This window comes from Pituophis catenifer, unplaced genomic scaffold, assembly GCF_029215685.1.
Source record: "Pituophis catenifer annectens isolate HBS135680 unplaced genomic scaffold, rPitCat1.0.hap2 SCAF_1, whole genome shotgun sequence".
Lineage (NCBI taxonomy): Eukaryota > Metazoa > Chordata > Lepidosauria > Squamata > Colubridae > Pituophis > Pituophis catenifer.
In genome coordinates this window covers 70,944,023-70,966,594 of record NW_027256881.1, presented here as the reverse complement: position 1 = coordinate 70,966,594, position 22,572 = coordinate 70,944,023, and the positions used below count along the sequence as shown (strand labels likewise).

The 22,572-nt window shown below is 41.1% G+C and overlaps 1 protein-coding gene across 1 annotated transcript; it reads right to left on the bottom strand.

Moving 5' to 3' along the window:
- Window positions 1-6,767: 6,767 nt before the first annotated feature.
- RHOU (ras homolog family member U) lies at window positions 6,768-18,351 on the bottom strand. The gene is made up of 3 exons (XM_070932566.1): window positions 18,004-18,351; window positions 15,210-15,268; window positions 6,768-8,887 (listed from the first exon to the last, which is right to left on the bottom strand). The coding sequence occupies exons 1-3, from the start codon at window positions 18,308-18,310 to the stop codon at window positions 8,432-8,434; spliced, it is 822 nt and encodes a 273-aa protein (XP_070788667.1). The 5' UTR covers window positions 18,311-18,351; the 3' UTR covers window positions 6,768-8,431.
- Window positions 18,352-22,572: the final 4,221 nt, after the last annotated feature.

The following is a 22,572-nucleotide window of genomic DNA, read 5'->3' as shown; positions in this document are numbered from 1 at the left end:
AACAACCAAGGAGAAGAATACAAAACTGAATCATCAAGAGAAAGCCCGAGTGAAGAAGTAAGACTTTCTGATGATTTTAGTGGGCAACAAACCGGTAGGTTTGTAATGAATATCCACTCTGTTGGATATTCAGATCCCAAGTTGTTTAAGGATTTATAAACATACGCAAGTCTTTGAATCTGACTCAGTTGCTGATTGGTGCAGTTGCTTCAGCAAAACAAGTGCACAATCAACTGTCCCATTCTACAAAATGAACATCACTTTCTGCACCAACTGTAGTAGAGAACATTAAAATATTAAAACAGGAGATCACCAGTGGTGGAATTCAATTTTTTTTTTACTACTGGTTCTGTGGGCGTGGCTTGGTGGGCATGATGTGGCTTGGTGGGCATGGCAGGGGAAGGATACTGCAAAATCTCCATTCCCACCCCACTCCAGAAGAAGGATACTGCAAAATCCCTACTCTTGGGGGAAAGATACTGCAAAATCTCCATTCCCACCCCACTCCAGAAGAAGGATACTGCAAAATCCCTACTCTTGGGGGAAGGATACTGCAAAATCTCCATTCCCATCCCACTCCAGGAGAAGGATATTGCAAAATCTCCATTCCTACCCCATTCTGGGACCAGCCAGAGGTGGTATTTGCCAATTCTCCAAACTACTCAAAATTTCCACTACCGGTTCTCCAGAATCTGTCAGAACCTGCTGAATAGCACCCCTGGAGGTCACCAATGCATAACACGATTCCCAGGAAAGAGTAGAATTGAAACAGTAACTGAAAGGTGCAACAGAATACTTGAACTTATTTCATTAGTGATTTCTTGGAGCACCTTCCAACCATATTTTGAGAGTGCTAGACACGTCCATCCAGTTCTCAGTTCCTATATCTGGCAACCAACCATGCAAAAGATCTCAATCTTCCCAGGATTCAGGTAGTTTATTGGCACCCAGTTGTCACATCTGGATTTTAATGGAGAGTTGTTCATTTTATTTTTAAACACAAAAAATGTAGTTTTGAAGTTATAGGGGCCTCTTCTTTGCCTTAGTTTCCAGAATGCAAATAAAAACGGATATTGCACAGCCATCAAAACTCACCCCTTTTTTTAGTTTGTATAAAAACTCAAATGGGTAGGAGAATTACTATTATGCAGCCATAGCCACAATCTTGAATTTTTATTCACCCCATACACATCTCTTGGACTCTGCTGCAAAAATTCTGGTACTTTGACAAAATCTGGAGACAAATATCTGTTTACCTATAACAGCGTCCGGACTAGCCTGATACTCCAAGTGCATGTGAAGTGTTTAATTAAGAAAAACTAATCTATAGCTAATCATACTGCTAGAGGGTTTTTTTCCTGGTGCAAGATCAAAATAACCAAAACCTTCATAGACATTTTTTTTTGAATAATTGAAACTTTTTAATGAAGTAGCTCAGTAGTTATGTAAAAATGAGCAATTGTGTTGTCCTAAAAAATACATTGCTTTTTGTGTAGCCATGTACCTTTATTTCTTTCTAGTCTCTTGCCAAACTAATACAGTGTCACAGCATATAATTTGAACCTTCCCCAAATCCAAACTATCCTGTTACAGTACAGGAGAGAAAAAACAACTCATTATTGCTAGAAGAGTACCAACAGCACATCACAGTACTTTAAGAAGTTCTATCACATGTAGGTTGGATTCTTTGCCTTCTGTATATATATATATTTTCTATCTTCTTTCATACATGCATGAAAGAGAAGCATTACTTGTACTATCTGAATGAAAAGCAGAAAGTTGGTCAAAATGACCACAAAAAAGAATCTGATTGGCGCAGCACAGAAGGCAGTTTGTAATTTGGTTCTTAACCATGAATGCCTAGAGACGGGACAAACAGATCTATAAAAGCTCAGTAAACATGTCAGTGAAGTAGGTGAAGTGTGAGCCATGCCAACAGAGCAGCCTGTCCAAAGCTTGGACTTTGGCAACAAACAAATGAAGCCATCCTTTCTCACACTCAAGAGGCGCTCATTGTGCCTCCACATCCCCTGGAAATCATTGGCCATTGGGTAATACTGTATAAAGGTTAAGAAGTAGGACTTGGACTGAGAAACTTCATTCAGTTTCAAGTTTCCCATCAACCATCAAGTTCACTGAATGATCCTGGGCCACAACTTTCAGGCTTGCAAGATGGTGGGGCAGAGAGATTTACATTACTATACACTGTCCTGAATAATGTTTCTCAACCTTAACAACTTTAAAATGCCTGGATTTGCTGGGGGATTCTGGAAATTGAAGCTCCAGCATCTTTAAGTTGCTAAGGTTGAAAAAAAACCTGGCCATTTCTTACTTCCCAAAGAAATATGAGATTATAATGTATTAAGTAACATTGACATTTAAAGTTTTGAAATGACACAATTTATTCAGGCAATCCGAGAAACCATGACTTCTTTCAGCAATCTCAATTGTTTCATGCACCTAGGCTCATTCAGGATCTTTTTTGTGGGGGGGAGGGAGAAGGAGAAGGAGAAGAGATATTATTAACAACAGGTGCACAAAAATTTTTAGGTTAAAATATAATATACATTTACTTATTTGTGATTAATCAGACACAGAATTAAACTGTCAGTACTTCAAACACTCAACAGATGGGATTGCCTTTTGCATAGCAATGAAGGTTCTTCATCTTCCTGGTTTAAAAGATTATGTCCTAAGGTTAACATTCAGTCCAGCAATAAACTAAGATTTGAACCTCCCATTGCTGAGCCTGTATTCAAGGTCAGATGGACCCAGGGGTGGTATTCAGCCAGTTCGGGCGAAATGGATGCTAATTTTACATCCAAACTGTAGTTGCAAGGATTGGCTGGCTCCACCCACCCCTCCCCTCCCAGGAGTCTCTACACGGCCCGTTTTGGATGCCAGGTAAGTGCAGGGCCCGCGTGGAGGTTCTGGGAGGGTGAAAAATGGGCCTCCTGGAAGTTCCAGAAGTCTGGAAACAGGCCCCCCCTGCTATGGTGCAGGAAGCCGAGAAGGCCACGCCCACCATGGCCACACCCACCCAGCAATTGGGCAGAAAACCGGTTGCTAAAATTTTTGAATCACACCCCTGGATGGACCAAATCAACTTGAGAATTCAAGAGGTGAGGCAGGCCAAAGATGGCCTCCTGGACCTCCATTCATCCTTGTTACAGTGAAATCACATTGTTCTTTTTTAGGATGTTAAGTGGGGCGGGGAGGAACTTAAGCCACAATGATAGACAACAGCTTTGAAATGCCTCTCTTTGGATGAAATTCTTCTCAGGGTATCCAAGAAGCCTTACCTGTTAGAGATTGTAGACTGAACAAGAGGAAACAGTGAACTTTAAGCCCCAGGTTCTAGATTTATTTCAGGATGTAAAACAGGTTTATATTGTTCTTCTGGAAATCTCATTTTTCAACATGCATTACACTTTTGAAAACCCTTTTCATAAGGCACAGCAGATAATAAATTATAGGGAAAAAATCTTCCACTAAACTTCCGAATTTCTAGTAACATTCTAAAAAAGTCATCCAAAATCTAGAAAAATGTAGGCAGCTTGCAATATATTGGTATCTGCAGCACTCAAAAATGCTGCGTTTGTTTGTACCAAAATAAAATATTTATTACAAGTTACATACTTTCTTGAAACAAAGTGGATTACACAAAGTTAATCGCTATTCACTTATGGAATGCACCTATTCTCTTTTCTATTCCCACATTTTAGCAGCAAAAAGGAAAGTTTCCATTTCTAAAATCATCTATCCATATTTTATGTGTTTTCAAATACAGTAATAAAAGCAGAAGGGGAAATCTAATATTTTTTTTTTAAAAAATTGAAAACTATTTTACATTAGATATTCTAGTGAGAGACTGTAAAACAGCAGATGTGTATTCTAGATTATGCATTCTTGGGATTAAAAATGAGTTTTTCAAAACTTATTTTCCTCTTGAAGAACATATTTGTTTTTACATTGGAGTAAATTTGAGTCAAACCAGGACCAGGAAGTAGGGGGTGGGAAAGAGGAGGCAATAGAATTTTCTTTTATTCTAACGCCCCCACCCCACCCCTTTTAAAAAAAATTATAGGCAAGAACAATGTCCTGAGCTACAGACAGCTATCATCTTTATTTTTGAATAATGTCTGTAGTCTCCAAAGAGTGTGTTGAGGTGCCAAAGGTTAATATTTTCCTTTGCAATGTGCCAGTTTCCCATTGAAAAAAAACACTAATCAATTGATATCTATGGAGATTCTGTCATCCAGGTCATGCTTGTCCTAAAGGTGCTTTTTCAAGAGGCAACTGTACTTCCTGGTTTTTCGTTGAAGATGTTTTGCTTCTCATCCAAGAAGCTTCTTCAGGTCTTCAGCTTTGAAGAAGCAAAATGCCTTCAAAGAAAAATCAGAAATTCCAGTTACCTCTTGAAAAAAGCACAATTGATGTGAGACAGGACAGGGAACCTGGTGGGTGCAGAGAACTGCTCTTTAGCCACACTTGGTCACACCATTAGGTATCTATGCTGTCCTTGACTTATTATCTATAAAGATGATCACACATCTATTTTTCCTTCTACTGCATGCATGTGAATGGATGAAAAGAGGATACCATGAAGCAGTCTGCTCAGTCTGCGCCCTTCAGATTACATTAGACTATGACTCAGAGCCTTCCCAGCCACTCTGGATACTGATGGTTATAGTCCAAGACAGCTGGCAGGTAAAAGGTTGGACAGGCTATTGCATAGCACAGGTGGAGGAGAAGAGATTCAAAGTCTAAGTGATATGAGCAGTGAAGAACTACCTAAAAGGAATTCTTTGCCCTGTTTTTTTTCTAATTTATACATTTGTACATGCGATTTCTATATGACCTTAATTATTTCTCTGTTAAAAGAGTTAGAGTTCATGACATTACAAAAAGAGACACATCCTGATCAATCTGTTTTTTAAACCTCAAGATCTTTAATCAACTTCTTAGGCAACTACTCATGTATTTATTCATTTAGAAAGTTTATATTGCCACCTACTCGCACATGGTGACTCAAGGTGGCTTAAAGGACAGAAAAACACTCATCCCAAAGTTGAGATAAAATGGATTCCTAGATAGCAAAAGCTTCCAGCACTTCGGCCATCAGGTACTGTATTTTTCGGACTATAAGACACACTTTTTTTTCTCCCAAAAGGGAGTAAAAATGTCTTTGTGTCTTATAGACTGAATATTGCCGAAGCCCTGCCCACCCGCCAGCCGTTTTTTGGCCTTCGCACACCCCATTTTTGGCCCTTTTTTTGGCCCATTTTCAGGGCTTTATTCGGCCCATTTTTTTGGAAAATATGGGCTGAAAAAAGTCTCAAAAATAGGCCAAAAAAGGCTTCGAAAACAGGCTGAAAAAAAAAGCCTCAAAAACAGGCTGAAAAAAGTCTCAAAAATGGACCAGAAAAAGCCTCAAAAACAGGCCAAAAAGGCCTCGAAAATGGGCTGGAAAAAGCCTTGAAAACAGGCCGAAAAAGCCTCGAAAACGGGTCAAAAAAATTTCAAAAACAGGCCAAAAAGGCCTTGAAAATGTGTCAAAAAAAAAGGCCAAAAAAGCACCTCGAAAACAGGCCGAAAAAAAGGCTGGAAAAGGGTTGAAAAAGGCCCAAAAATGGAGCGCGTGGAAGCCAGAAACTTTTTTTGTTGTTTTCCTCTTCTAAATTTAGGTGCATCTTATAGTCAGGTGTGTCTTATAGTCCGAAAAATATGGTAACTGGGAATTTTCCATTTGGCATCGTACACAAGACTTAAGACAAATTTGGTAGCCATCTACAGGGCTCTCGTGTCAGTTTTATTTGTTCCCACGTGGTAACTATGGACTCCAGTGAGGTCAATTCGAACACAATAGTGTTGTGGAAGTACCAACACCAACATTTATCTATCAGAAGGAAATCAAAGCTTTTGTATCTTCAATTATCTACAGTTCCTCTGATACCAATGCAAGTACACTTAGTGGAAAAAAACCAACATTCCTACATGTAGGGTAGCCATGTGAGTTTGATGCAGCACAATCACAAAGATACTCAGGGATTAAAAAATTATTTGATTATTTGGTCAAGTACCTCCACTTCATCAGATGCATAGAATATTCATTTGATATGGGCCTCTGATTGCAATGCTGCAATTCAGGCAACGTGCTAAATCAAAATATGGTTTGTTAAACACCTTTTAACGTGGCTTGTTAAACAAGTCCCAATGGCCTAATTCATACAAAACTCTTTAACCCAAATGACTGGTCGTGTATCATATGAAGTCCAAAATAAACAAAACTACATCGCAGCAGAAAAGAATCTGTATAGTAATAAAATAAGTGTGAAAGATAACGGATGACAAATTGCTATCTTGATATTCATAAAACAGTTGTTCAAGGTGATGCAGAAATTATTGCTGGAGTGTAGTCACATGATCCAGCATCTATGATCCTGGTTTAGTCTTGGTTGTCTCTCTGGCATCTGATATGAGGTAGCCATCATATTAATTTTGCATGACACAGGTGATGCAAAATGAATTGCGCTGGTGGTTTGTAGAAGGGAGAGAAGTCAACGACTCATTCAATGCTAAGCTATGGTTAGCACCAGCCATGGTGTCCTAATGATCCTGTAGTGTGATTTTTTTTTAGACAAAAATCTATTCCAACATGTTTTGTTCGTGGCATTTAAAAAAATCTACTTTAAAAAATTAGAATTCCCACATTCAGATGTTATAGTGAAATGTAGTTAGTTTAAAAACAAAAGTTAATACTTGGGTTATTTTATCCTAGCACATGAATATATCTATCTATATAAAAAAGAGAGCCGTGTGGAGAAAGAACACTTGAAACCAAGGCTCATCCAGGAATGATAAAGAATTATTTCTTAAGTTCAAACATAGGTTGATCATATTATAAATGCAAAGGGCTACATCAAAAGCAAGGGAGGAAAAATAGACAGAAAAAACAAGCTACTAAAGTAGCCCAATTATAGTTTAAATTAATCTCTGTATTGCATTACTTAATTAGAACAGGAATCCCCAAAACAGATGTGCAATTACATAATAAATCTACAACAGTTCAGACACAGTTTAATCTATTGCAAAGAAAGGCTGTCTCCCTTTTGTTTTTCTTTGCATGGTCCTAAAAACTCACCCAAGCCACCAAAATAAGTGGCATTTAGCCAATGTTCGGTTTATTCAAATATGGAAGACCAAATAAAATGTGTACAAAAGCATGTCCTCCAAGTAGTTATGAGCACTGGTAAATCAGTGTTTGCCATCATTTATTGCTACGCGAACATTGCCGGTAAAAGATTTGGCATCTTTTGAATGAAAGTCATTTCCCAACAACTATGCATATTTACTCAGAGTAAATTTCCTGACTTAAAAAAAATAGACTTTCTGGAATTTTGAACAGATAATAAGTTTTTTGTTTTCATTCCAGTTTATCTTACATGAGCAAATATTGTTTCAATGACACAGTATTGCGATACCCGAGACTCAGCAAAGAAGACTAAAAATTAGTTGAGATTATTTTATGGAAAAAAGTTTCCATGTGAATTTAGACAAGATTTCCCCAATTTAGAACCTTTCATGTTATAGATTACAACTGACCAATGGTAAGTCAGGATAGCACTGATTTGCACCATATTTCTGCAGATACTGATACATTTTGAATGAGCTGTCATATATCCTCTATAAATAGAAAAGAAGCCCATTGCTATTCAAAATATGATTTCCCCTTTTTTCCAAGCCAACAAGCATGCACATTTCATGGTGTAAAAGGGATCTGTAAGTCGGGGTATACAAGGAAGATACAATTTTGCACAGCTGCTCTATTTGTTATGACGTCCCTACACTGTGCATGAAGTAGGCATTTCGTTTTAAGAAAAAATATATCAGATTCACGTGCAGTTTCTGCTAATTTAGCAACACAATGTACATTTCAGAAACGGGCTGTAGTATTCCTGAAGCCTACAAGACTAAAAATGCAGGCAGGGAAATTCTCCGTTTTGAGCCAAATGTCATAAGAGGCACAGTTTTAGATATCCACTTGGGGAAAAAAATAATTTGACTATGTGCTAGTCCTCACAGTCGTCGTGTAGACTTCTTAGGAGAACCCTTGGTTCTAGCCCTTCTTACACCTGTATACAGCGATTTCATGGTTCAACTTTCAGTTCCACCAAAGTGTAGGCCAGCAGTCCTCAACAAAGGAACTACCACTAGTGGGAAAACCCTCAGTTTGGTCAACCTTCGCTTCTTAGCTCACGCTCTTCCCCATCTCCATCGGAAAGAGATAATTTTAGCAGCATGTTCAGGGGTGGATCTTAACTGTGCGCTCTGGAATAGAGAGAGATTCTCAGCCAAAGTCACCTCAAACCACCCTCGGTAATTAAACTGCCATTTCCAAGGCCTTTGTAAAACAACAACAACAACCATCCTATACAAAACAACAATATTTTTTCCACCAGGACTTGGAGAGGTTTTTCATCTTGTCTGGAGTCCTGTTTTTGGATTTCTTTGGCTGTTGCTGAGTATCCGAGTAGTGAATGCCAGCCACAATGGCTGCATCAAAGACTTCTTTGAGGTTTTTCTGAGTTAAAGCGGAGCATTCGATGTAAGAGGCGGCTTTTATTTCCTCGGCACAGAGCCTTGCAGCCTCCTCCGCCACAGGCTTCTCTTTGCATTTGTCAAGCTCAATGAGTACTTTGACGTCTTCTCGGAGGTCCGATTGGGTCCCGACGAGAATAATAGGGGCCTTGGGGCAGTGACATCGGATTTCAGGGACCCATTTCTCGGTCACATTCTGGAAAGATGAAGGGCTCACTACACTGAAGCACAGCAAAAAGATGTCTGTGTTGGTGTAGCACAGTGGGCGGAGCTTGTCAAATTCATCCTGTGCAAAAATAAAAGTAAGGTGAATAAGTAACTTTAGAGTAACAAAAGGGTCTTTCTATGCTCCCTAAAAGCAATGTGCAGGATACAAAGTGGTGGTTTTCCTTACCGATATATAGCAAAATCGGAAGGGCCTGGTGGCTCAGCAGACTAAAAACATTGTGATTAACACCAGCTGTCTGCAATTACTGTAAGTTTGAATCTCACCAGGCTCAAGGTTGACTCAGCCTTCCATCCTTTCTAAGGTAGGTTAAATGAGGTTTGTGGGGGCAATAAGCTGACTTTATATAAATATACAAAAGTATGAAGGCTATTGCTTAACGCATTGTAAGCCGCCCTGAGTCTCCAGAGAAGGGCGGCATATAAATCAATTTTTTTTAAAAAAAAAAAATCATTCTTATCAGCTACTAAATGAGCACAAAACATGTTCTATAAAAATAACAGCCATAATTGTTTTGCAGGAGGGGTCATTCCCATCCATTGTATCAAGGTGGCATGTAGCAAGGAATCAGTTGTCTGAATGCTAGCTCAGAGAGAAGGAAAGAGGACATGGAAAGCAAAAGTCCCTGAACAGACAAAACTAACAACTGTAGAGGAAATTAAAACTCTATGGCACAATTTTATTTTTGTTGTTTTATATGGAAAATGATTTAGTTGTGCACTGTGGCACAATACTTGGCAAAACCTCAAAGAGGCTGTTCCGTGCGGTTCCACAATACAAAAGCGAGCACCCAACCACGTAAGGCATTCAGCATCACCATTAGCTGGCAACCATATTTGGAAAACAGAATTGATTCAAGGGATTGGCTTTGCTGTGATGCATCTCTGGTGAGAGATGCTGCCTTTAACAGAAGGCAGGAAGTAGTGTTGATGTTGGAAGAACAGAAATTATAGGTGATTCTCATTACCTGTTGGGCCATATACCCATGGTTTGTATATCTATGGTTGTTAGGTATACATTTCACCTAGTTGTCGTTTTGCCTTGCTTTGTGCACATGCAAAATGGGTGTGCGTTGTGACACATGCATAAAGTATTTATTAAGGTCTTGTTATCCATGATCATGAGGTGGGAACGGAATTCCCCTCCCAGACCGCAAGGGTAGCCTGTATACAACATAGATTGAATACCTATATGAATTAGAGAAAATGAAAGAACTGGAGACCTTCATGAAGTTACTCAGAAAATATTAAAGTATTAAAAATATTTCAATTGAAAAGTAACATTGCCATATGTAGTCATCTTCAATTGAATAAAGCTTGCCTGATATATCTCAGGGATCACTATCATAAAATGGCCAATAAACTGTCAATGCAAATGAGGAAATTCAATTCAGGGCTAGATCAAATCTAACATACTAGCTACTAGCATACTAGCATTTTAGCAAAGAGAATTAGTGTGTGTGTATATACATATACATATACATACACACAAACACAAACTGCACAGACAAATACATTTAGTGTACATATACACATACAGTTAATACCATAGCACAGAATCTGTGAATGGGTCATGTCTATGCTACTGTTTGCTGTCCTTTTAATAGCTGCTTTGATGCAGTTACTTATTAATGGACTATTTTAGCTGTTTACACCACTCCAGAACCACTTTGATAAGGGGTGGTGGTGGCAGAGAATGAATAAATAAATACACAAACACCAGACAAATTTTGTTTCAGCTTAAATCTGTTACCTTAAACTATAGCATAACATTTATAAATTAATTATATTTTAATTTATTATTTAATTAATAGAGAATAGCATGCTATTTATGGTCCATTAGCATGGGATTTATTCAGTAGCGTCCTTTCCATTGTCCTTCCTTTAGAGCTTTGGAGGTAGCAAACTGAATGCCTGCATATCCAATGCCTGTATATATAAATCAAATAAAAAATTGAATAAATCAAAATTCTGGAATTTAAATTGAAACTAAAAACATCTTCCTTGAAATACAACTGCTAGGATTGCATTTCACATTGAGCTATCGTTTTAATGCTTTTGTGTGTGGGGGGGGGGCAGACACAAACCATGAAGGACTGCTTCTTTTATACAGTAATGTTAAGCCAAAAACTCTGGTTTAAAACCATGGGACTTATCCAGACTCTGATAAAATTACAGTTTAACTTAGAATTTGAACCCAGCCAAAATGAATTTTGCTTTTGGTGAAGTACTGGCTTACAATTAGTGATCCAAACCTTGAATGACTTTAGTTTTACTGTCACAATGATGCACTTATTGCCTGTAACTGGGTTTGTCCATCTTGTTGCTGGTCGTCAATTTCTCCTTAAACCAAATGTTTTCCCCACCCCACCCCAGGGATCACGCTGGTCCTTTAAAGAGGCACCAACAGACAAAGCACGCATGCCCAAACTTAATTTGAAGCACCTTTTGCTTCCCAAGAACAAGTCTACCTTTACATAACTTTCACTTCTCTGATTGGGGAAATTTGTTCGTTTGTTCATTCACTCTTATTGAATCATGAAGCGTTTTACTACTGAAGACAAAAGTTTCTGGAAATTTGAAACTAACTTCTGGCAAATTTGACACACCAAGGAAAGAATACAGCATCCAGAAAGCATGCTGATAACACAAAAGCCTGCTTTAGGTAAATATTTACTATTGCCTTCTATTGCAATGATCTGCGCTAAAAATAACCCCTTCCCCAACTTCCTGGTTCCATACTATGATCCATTTTGGAACTCTTTACACAATACGCTTTTGAAAAACTTGGCTTTTATTGTTAGATCTGAACTCAACTTTTTCCTTGGAAAAAGAGATCTCAAACAGCCTGATAATTATACAAGTTCCAAGAGCTAAAGTCAAGAAAAGTAAACAGAGGAAAATATTAACATGGCAGCAATGGCCTCCTGAAGAGGTAGGATTTGTCACTTGTGCTGGTATTTTAATTAAAATCCAGCAATGTTTGTCAGAGGGCCTTAAATTAACACGTGCAAAGAGCAAACAAACATCCTCCGAAATATCCCTCTTGTGCCAACGTTTTGCTGCCAAGGTAGAACTTGTTTATCAATTTGCAAAGGGCTTTTTTTGGTGATTTGAGATTCATATTTGGTAAAAATACAGATGTGTGGCCCCCTTTTCACTTGAATTCATCTGCAGGGGTACTTGCAAAAGAAAACTGAGATCTAGGAGGCAAGATTTCATTAACTCACTTATTTGACAGATGTAACTCCCTTCAAGAAAACAAAGAATAAAACAAAGCACTCAGCTCTTGGCTAAGGAATCACACATGTGGGGTGCCGTATGGCAGCCGTGTGTTCCTATAAGGTTTGCCGTTCTAAATAACTGCATAATTACAAATCATGTTATGCGTCTTACAGCTCAGGGGAACAATTGTAAATTTACACAACCGAGGAATAAATGGAGAGGTCAGGGCAAGGTAAAAATGTGAAAGCCCCTAGATAATCAAAGGCTCTTGTCTCATCCCTTATCATCACCAAACACACTACAGAAACAGTCTTGCTTGACAAAAAAAATATGGCATTAGCATCCATAGTTCCAAACCCAGGGGGAAAAGGTTACCAGGGCCTACAGCTGATGCTTCCTCTCACTTGATTATCCGACATCAATCAGAAGTAGTAAAATAAGTGTTATTTCTTACAATGCATGTCCCCCAGTGGTGGGATTCAGCCAGTTCTCACCACTTTGGGAGAACCGGTTGTTAACTTTCTGAGCAGTTTGGAAAACTGGTTGTTGGAAGAAATCATTAGGGCAGAGAACCGGTTGTTAAATTACTTGAATCCCACCACTGATGTCCCCCCCACCCCCAATGCTCATCATAAGACTCCGGGTGAATTTCAGTCATTAAAAGGCAGTGAAACCTCCAATCTGAATCACCCCTGAAAACTTCATAAAAACCATAATATAACCCAGCCTCCACAACAGTGGTGGGTTGCCTCTGGTTCGCACCGGTTCTATAGAACCGGTAGTAAAACCAGCGGAAGGCTCCGCCCACTGACCCCGACATCATCAAAATGCTTCTGCACATGCGTGGCCCCGCTGCGAACCGGTAGTAAAAGTAAGTAAAACCCATCCCTACTCCACAACTTAAAAAATCAACACAATAACTAGCACTAGAGTCCAAACCTTACAGAACAGCAGTATTGTAACTGCCTTTCTTTATAACTTGAGGGGGGAGAGGGCGGAGGGTAGCCGCAAGGGAAGGTGTTCCCCCAGGCAGGGACAGTACCTGAGAAAACCTGTTCTGGGGTTGCTGTCTCTCTCACCCCTCTCTTTGAACTGTACTCAGAAATGTACTGGCTGCCCAGAGTCGCTTTGCGGAGTAAGATGGGTAGCATATACATTTAATAAATAAATAAAATAAAAATAAATTGGAAATGAATGCAGTATCTGCAAGAGCCTTATTATTGTGCTCAAGTGGTTCTTATGTGTCACCAGGTGTGCAGCAACAGTTTCTAAGTAATCCTGAAAGGGAGTTCTGGGTAAAGCACTTTGCACTAATCCAATCTTGAAGTAAGGGTATTGAGCCCCTGATCCTGCAAACTTCTTCCATTAAAAGCACAGGAGTGGTTTTGATAAGAAAATAGGAAGCACACACAGCAGGTAAGATTTAGGGACAAAACCCAAAGTTCTACTCTTTGAAGTACTTAAAGTCATATATGATGTAATGGTTAGGGCACTAGGCTAAGATATTGGTAGAGTGCTTTCTGGCCCTCTAGCAGGGTGACTCTGGGTCAGTCACTCTCTTTCAGCTCAAGAAAGAAAGCAGTGACAACCCAATTCTGAAAACGTTGCCAAGAAAACCGCAGGAACTTGTTGAGGCAGTTGGCAGGAATTAAAAACCTTCCTCTAAGAATGGATGGAGAGACAGAGACAGAGAGAGACAAGAGACAGAGAGATCTCCATTACTGTTGATAGACATAAGTTTCCAAGACAGAGGAGTACAATCTAGCCCTTAAGGCTTGACTGGACCTAAGAGACCTCCAAAATTTGTTACTGAACTCTAATATGTCATGTACCAGAAGAGGAAAATGTTTTAATACATGACCAGAGGGATATCACAATCACTTTTAATTCTAACTGGATGTAATTGAAATGACCCCAGCTTAAGGTTTCTGTCCTGTTCCTGTCCACTTTTTGGATTTGAAAGCTAATGTAGCCTTCAGCCTAGAAAATGTTATGCAATTACAGCGCACCAATGGCCAGACCCCCGCAAGGAACACGAAGGCTTTTTCTGTGGATTCTGAATGGTAAATAGGCTGCCAGATACAAATATATACATGCCCACAGGTACAAGCTCATTCTCTTGCACTCTTTCTCTCTCCCTCCACTGCACATATACATCTCCACATACCGCATGCTTTCTTTCACACATGACATTCTTGCAAACCAATGAAGCACATAGCTCTCAGCGACCGGTAAGATCCCACAGAGTTGGTCTCCTCCAGATCCCGTCAGCTAAACAGTGCCAGCTGGCGGGCCCGCCGGGGAGGGCCTTCTCTGTGGCTGCCCCAGCTCTCTGGAACCAGTTACCTCCTGAGATCCGGACCATCCCCACCCTATTGGCCTTCCGAAAAGCGGTGAAGACCTGGCTTTTCCGGCAGGCCTGGGGCCGTTGATCTCACTGTTGCGATCTGGCGAGATCCGGCCATGAATGGTGTGAATGAGTTTTAATTGTTTTTAATGTTTTAATTTTTAATGTTTTTATATATGGTTCTTAAATGCATTGTAAGCCACCTTGAGTCTTCGGAGAAAGGCGGCATACAAGTTGAACAAATAAATAAATAAGCAACTTTTTCCCTCTTCCCACTGTTGCCATATTCTGTTCAGGAACTGTCCTGGTGACAAAGAAGCCATTATAACCTTGGGCCCTCAGGGTAACAAAAGAGCCACTTCCCAGCCATGGCTCAAGGGGGGATGTGGACTCCTGGGCTCCTCATGTCACCCTAGGAAACTGTCTGGGACAGAGTGGCACAGCTCCCAGGCTATCACCATGGCAACCCAAGTGACCAGCCAGAAGGCTGCAGGGGAAGGTTCAGAAAAGCAGGCCAAGAGGTGGGCAAAAGGGAGCCAGTTCCTTAATGGCAGCTGCGAGAAGGTGGCAAAGGGTCTTAGGGCAACTGTGGCATGGGAAACCAACGTGCCTCAGGGAAGCCCCTTCCTCCAAGGTTAAGGACTTCTGGAGATCCAGGAAGGTGGAATCTTCTAAAATGAATCCAAGGTTGATTTTTCCATCACAGATTTGCAGACGTGTGCTGATATACATATGTGACACACATATACTCACATACACACACTGTATCACTGAAAACCACTGTATCAATTACATAAGCAGCTTTACTGACCTGCCCGGCTGTGTCACAGAGTTGGAGTCTCACTGGTCGGCCATCTACAGACACTACAGCTGAAATGGAATGAAAGGGAAAGTCAGAAAAACTTTTACCCATGTATGAAGAATTACATCTGTCCTCCTCACATTAATCATTTACCTTTGGACTCGTCTGAGTCCAGTGCAGAGGACTCTGAGTGCAGAGTCCCAAGTCAACTTCTTCTCCCCAGCCTCCCACATATTCCCAACAATTCCTGGGTTTACACAAGCCCTTCAGGGTTTCCGGTTTTCGTTACAAAGCAGAAAATTGTGACCTAAAGACATTGGCCCCATACAAAAAGAGAGTTGTCTGAAACACAAAGGAGGATTTTGCCCCGCAAACACTCTCTAAACATGCTTGAAGATTGATTTGGGGGGATGAGGGTCTGGTTCTGTTTTAAAAGCTTACAGACTAGGGAACCCCTTCCCCAGTGCTTTAAATCACAAAGGAGACAATACAAATATTTACATATTTCCCCTGTGGAGAAATCTTCTCTTATTCTGCTGTTTCTTCTTTGTGGATTATGTTAAAGTCTGCCTCTCTCCCCCCACCCACCTATTATACAAGGCTAAGACCCTCTCTGGGGGATATGGGCGGTTAAGAAATATGATGGATTGATTGATAATAAAGAAATCAATAAATGTTGCTTTTGGCTAAGCATTACTCTATCAATCTGCAATAGGGATAGCAAAATTGTGCCCTTCAGGTATTTAGAACAGCATTTTATTATACTATAAGCATAAGGCAATAAATGTGAAATCTCAAAAATTGTACAAAATTGTACAAATGTCAAATATTTCGTTGGGGTTTTTTAACTGGTGAATTATAACAAACCACAACAATAGCAAAATATATACACTGGTTTAAATATATACAATGTGTTTAAAAAAACCCAAATATACAGTATGTACTACAGTGATTAAAATAAACATTTTTAAAAAATGAATACCAAACGCAAATCTTCCATTGTACAACCACAAGTCAACAAAGCTTATTATTTGGGAGTCAATTTCACTAAATTCAAGGGAACTTATTGTCAAGTAAACTTAAGAGTGGCTTTACAGGTTTTGCAGAAAATAGGGCAATTTAGAGTACAGATAATCAAGTCGCATTTTATATTACAACAAAATTCCTTGCATTTTGACATCAGGTCAATGCAAGAGTTTAATGCTGGCTGGAAAAACATGTTCCTGCACAGAATGAAATACACACGAAACTCCCACAATTGGAGCCCTATGTTTACTGTTCAGTGTTTGCTTTCAAGCACATAAAAGCTCTTCAGACCTTACCGAAAAAGATTCAACTAATACAGACACTGCCCTGGAGGAACCACCTTTTTGGGGAGGGAGTGGGGAGTCAAGTAACAATGAATATCTCCTTCCAAAGACAAGCATGATAAACTAGTGTTTCCTTGCTTCAGAGCACTACCCTTTTTAAAAATTAAATATTAGGGAAGTTGTCCGGGGAATTGTAATTACAAACATTCACAAAGCTCTCTGCACTGTGGTTTTCAAGAAAAATAAAAGGAAGTCTAAAGTAACCTGGTGGGAAGAATGCCGAGTAGGAGTTACCCCCTGTCTTAAGGGATAAGGATTATGATGAGTTAGCCCAAAGGATTTCCAAAGCAAGAGAGAAGTGCAATATTCTAGAAAATAAAGGAATAAGAAATCCAAGGCTAGAGAACAGAGTGTAACTTCTCTGACCCTGAGATAACAGAATAACAGAGTTGGAAAGTCTAATCCAACTCCCTGCTATTTAAATTAGATAAACCGAACTATGCCAACACCCCAAAATTACTCAACTCTATATGCTGTATCACACCAACAAGGATTAGCAACATTCCTAAAGATTCTGATTTTAGTGCAGTGAACAAGTTACTAGTCCTCATCACTAGTAGAAAAATATGGCAGATACCGGATCACATATTCCAAAATGAACTACACAAAAAGGATATTTTTTTTAAAAAAATTATGGGGGCAATAAATTCTCCTAAATGCACTGAAACTTCTCAATAAACATAGGAAACATGTTTTTAACAACTACAAGAGGCATATATACACCTTGCAGCCAATAAAAGATGCCCAGGATTTCACATATTGTTTTATATGCATAAGAAGAACTCGGGTATGCAAAACCAGCCGCATCTGCTCGACTCTTTTTTAACTACTGGATCAACCAGACTAAAGGTCAGAAATGGGCTTGCCCGCCTTAAGGGAGAGAAGGAAGGCATCGTCTGCACGTCCTTCCTTCTCACAAACAGGTTGAACAAACGATTCTCGGAGCAAAAGCCGATGTCTTCTCGAGGCACAGAGATTGGGGTGTGTGTGTGTGGTTTTTTTTTTTTTTTTTCTTTCCCCCAGGCAGGGATTTACGAGCTAATGAACCCCGCCCCACTCGCAATTAGGGATCGATCCATTTCGTTGCCCCCCCAGCAGTCTCCCACCCAGCCACCCGACGTGAAACAGCCATCAGGCCAGGCCCACCTTCGCTTCCAAAGCCTACCTTACTTTACTTCAGTCCGCGGGCACCGCCCCTTCCCCGAGTTGGAAGATTCAAAATCAACCAGGAGGAGACGCCGCCGAGCAAATAGGGCGAGGAATACCCGGACCCTCGGCTCGATCCCAGGCAGCGCTGAGAGATCGGATGGGGAGGGGGTGGTGGGAGGTTGGGTGGGCTCTCCCAGAAGAGGGACGGAGAGCCGAGAAGGCGCATGAAATGCTTCCTTGGAAACCCACCGGGAACCCGTCCCGTCCCAACCCGGCCGATTTACCTGAGAAATTGTCGAAGGCGGTAGGGATGTATTCCGTAGGGTAGCCGTTGGTGGTGTAACTCACCACCAGGCTGGTTTTACCCACCGCGCCGTCTCCCACCAGCACACACTTGATGCTGCGCCGGGGCTCCGCTCCGATCGCTCCGGCCCCTCCGCTAGCTCCAGCCCTGCAGCGGCTCCCCAAGGCAGCCCCCAACGCCGCCGCTCGGCTGCTGCGGACCCGACGCGGAGGCACCGGAGGCACTTCGCAGCCGCCCGGCAGCGGCTTGCTGATGTAGCCGGTTTCTCCTTCTTGCTGCGGCGGCATCCGCCCGGCTCCGGTGCGGGAGACCCCCAAAGATAACGAGATCCGCCGAGCCACAGCCGCGGAAGGCAGTGGAGAGAGGCGCCGGGAAGCGATCGGGTCGCGGTGGGTGGGTGGGTGAGTGAGTGAGTGAGTGGGGGGCGCGCCTGCTGGAGAAAGAGCTTTTTTTCCAGATTCCGAGCGCCGAGCTTCCTTCTTCCCGATCTCTGCGGCTTCGGCACTTCACAGACGTGCGGATCTCGCTCCTTCTTCTTCAGCAGCAGCCTTTGCTCGCGGGAAGGCTATGCAAGCAGCCAAGGGCTCGATCTGCCGCCGGATGACATAATCCCCAAGAAGACCGAGAAAAACGAGCCAAAGAGGGCGGGGCAGCCTGGGACGGGCGGGGCTTGATGGAGAGAAGGGACTTGCCGGCAGGCGGCGCTCCAAATCACAGCGCCGCTCGACCGGGCTGGAAGTGGGGAGAGGGCGAAAGCGCGAAAAGAGGAGGCGATGTGTGCGCGATTTCTGGCCGGCGTGGACTCGCTCAATCTCGGCTGCGATCTGGCGCTTCCCATTGGCCAATCTGCTTCTTTTCGAACGTTGACGGCAATGGCTTATCTCATTTGGCTGGACATTTGAACAGGGCCACGTAAGCCACGCCGCCCGATCTGTTTGTTCCAGTCTTAACAAAACAAAACAAAACAAAACAAAACAAAACAAAACAAAACAAAACAAAACAAAACAAAACAAAACTGCTCTTTCATAGGTTTCTTAAAACTTTATAATTTTCTTCCCGCAGTCGTTTCTTCGATCTCGTCGGGGCCCCTTTGTTTTTTCTTTGCTCGTAGTTCTTTTTGCACGTGTCTTCTCTTTCTTCTTCCAGAACGATTGCATTATTATTTTCGAAGAGGTCATCGATTTAAGATCGTTGGCTACAAAAAAAAATTAAAATTTACAACACGCTTATTACGGGATTAGGACTCAAATACCCTAAACTTTCTAACATAATAAAATGTATTTTGGAGTTTTTTTTCAGCCTGATGCTAGTAGTTCAAGCATATTTTCTAAGAACTAGTATAAATCTCATTGAGGTTACCCTTCTGGCTACATTATCCGGAACACCTGTTATATAGTGGTATTGAGAACTGAGCTATTCCAGGATAGAAACACCAGTAGTATAAAGAAGTGTAATATGTGTGGGTGGGTGTGTCTTTCAGTAATAGGCAGCCGACAACCCTAGCTGTTGTGATATATGTTAAATAATCCAAGAGTAAATGTGTCTGAATATCAGTGCTTCTTTCTCACCTGTTTCCAGTTCTTTTAAGACTTTGCATTTTTAAAATTAAAGATGCAAATGGATATTGATTGGAGCTCAACTTTTATGACTATAGGGCAGGGGTGTGCAACCTTACATACTCAAAGAGCCATTTGGACCCGTTTCCCACAGAAAAGAAAACACCAGGAGCCACAAAACCTGGGTGGGCATGGCCAACTTGATGTCACTCACTTCCACCAGTCACATGACCCCCCCCAGCCACGCCTACCCAGCCAGTCATTAGGGCAGAAAACCAGTTGGTAAAAAACACCAGGAACCACAAAATCCTTTTGACATCTCTCTCTCTCCCCCCCTCCCTTCCCCCCTCTCTCTCCCTCTGTATCTCTCTATGTCTCTCTCTCTCCCCCCATCTCTCTGTATCTCTCTGTCTCTGTCCTGGCCGCTTCTCCATCCCCCACCTTCGCCCTTACCTTCTCAGGCCAGGCGAGGAGCGATTGGGAGGGGAAAGCGAGGGGCGGGCCAGCCAGTGATGACAGAGAGCTATAGCAGGTTGCTGACCCCAGCTATAGGGATACCACCATGCAGATTTCATGGCAATAATGCCAAACTCATTTGTCATTTCCTTCTTCCAGTATATTTTTCATGTTATTAGTCTGGCCTAAATCTTTGCTGTTCTTTGCTGTAGTGGTCTTCCATCAAAATGCTGATCTTACCATCCAAGTCCCATGCTAAAACAGCCAATCTGGGTTTATGTCTATTCCAAAAGTTAAGTAAAACCAGTCTTGGTTAATTTGTTTATTTATTTATTTTATTCGGCTTATATGCCGCCCTATCTCACAATGGACTCAGGGAGGCTCACAACAATAAAACACAAGCCACAATATAAAATAAAGACCAAAATCTAAAAAAAATTAAAATTAACCCTTAAAACCAATTAAAACCCCATCATCAGTCCAGGTCAAGGGATTTGAAAAGCCAAGTTTTTAATTCCCGGTGGAAGGTGCGAAGGTCAGGAGCTAATACCAGAAGGGAGACCATTTGGGAATCCAAGTTGGGGGGATATCTGAAAAGGCAATGGAAAACCACTTCATAGTGATTTTAATTTTCTATGTCAATAAAACTAGATAGTTATGTACAGGTATTGACCAGGGTTCAAGTTCCATCTCTCATCTGTCTGACTGTACACACACTTTTAAATAAAAATGTCATAAATATGGAGACCTGTAAACTTTTACTGAATTATATTAGAAATATTTATGAATAACATTTTAAAAATTAAAAATGTTTTCTGCTCGTGACATCAGAGTCACAGAAAGTGCAGTAGAACAGAAGTAAACGCAGATGCAGAAGGAAATGAACTTTCAGAAGTTGAGAATTTTCCAAGCAAGCATTTGATGCAAAAATAAAACAAAATCCTACAGATCAACCAACCTCTTTTAGCATCTTTCTGAGGAAGAGAAAACAGGGCTGAACTGTAGAACAGTCTTAACAGTCCTTCAGCATTTTCTCCCATTGACTGGAGAGTTCTAATAAAATCAATCAGCTTTGGGAGGCTCCAGTTTCAATTTACTCTTTGTTTGAGAGCAACCCTACTTCTATTTGGACTATTTAATCAAATCAGAAGAACTCTCCTATAATTAAATATAAACTTATTGAAAATGCAATTCTTCTCTTGGATGCTGAAGCAGTCTAGCGGTATTGATACATTTCATTAAACCATTGATTGTTTAATATTGAATTGCTGAATAAAGAAAAATGGGTTGGATTCATCCAATCATAATACATCCAAAGGTTGTATTTACTCAATTTATTAAACCGAAACTTCACCGATCATACTATAATTTATTGCATGCTTTAATTAAGCACTAAGTTTAATGGGATTTCCACATAAAAAGCCCTTTCAAATGTATGAGGCTACAATTCCCATTGTTCGCTATCAATGTCCAAGTCTTGAATAAAGAATTAATGGAATAAGTGGACGTGATTATCTCCAGATTTTCGCCAGATAGACTATAGCAGTGATGTCGCGTGCCAAAAAGGGGGGTCGCACGGGGGGATCACGTGTTTGTGTGCCCACACTCATAATGCAATGCCCCCAGTGCCCCACCCCTTCGTGCATGCACACGCGACTCCCCCCACATGCACGCGCGACCCCACCGCGCTCCCACCGATGGGAGATAGCACATGATGGCAAAAAGGTTACCAGTGGCCCCGGTAGGCCCATTTTTCGCCCTCCTCAGGCTCCAGAGGCTTTCTTGGAGCCTGGGGAGAGCTAAAACAGCCTTCCCCATCCCCCCGGAGGCCCTCTAGAGGCCAGAAATGGCCCATTTCCCAACTTCCAGTGGGACCGCAAGGCTGGAAAAATCAGTTGGCCGGCACGCACATGCGCGCTGGAGCTAAGCTAGGGCAATGCTTGCGTGCCCACAGATATGGCTCTGTGTGCCATGGAGAAATTGACACAAAGGTTGCAATAGAATTGTTTGCAAATCTTGGGCATTGGGGCTGCTGTAGTCTACCCATTTTATGATTAGCAGAGAGGTGTGTCTCAGATGATATCTCTTCTCTGAGACTCTGGCTGGTGTAAATGTTTTACTGTCTAAAAAAACAAACAAATAGTACTCTATCTTGCTGCTATTGCAAACTCATCATTTTGGACCACTACGTGCTTATTTTGGTGACACTTTTGTTGACTGTTTCATCTGCCATGAGCTCAGATGCCAGAAATTTTGATGTTCATACTGGGAATTATGCAAATAGTACGAACTACATAAAGTACATTTCATTTAGTGACAAAAGACAGTTTTAAAACTCCCTCATTATTCCCATTACAACATCTTTGTCAATGGGGAAAAATCCACCACTATAGAGAAAGTTCATTCATATAGAAAAGGTTAACTGATCTTTTAGTCAAATAAATGATTTTGAGAATCCCTTTGTGTAGAAGCAAAAATAACTGCAGAGATTAAAAAAAATTACTTAATGAAATGATTGCGGACTATAGGCAAATTGC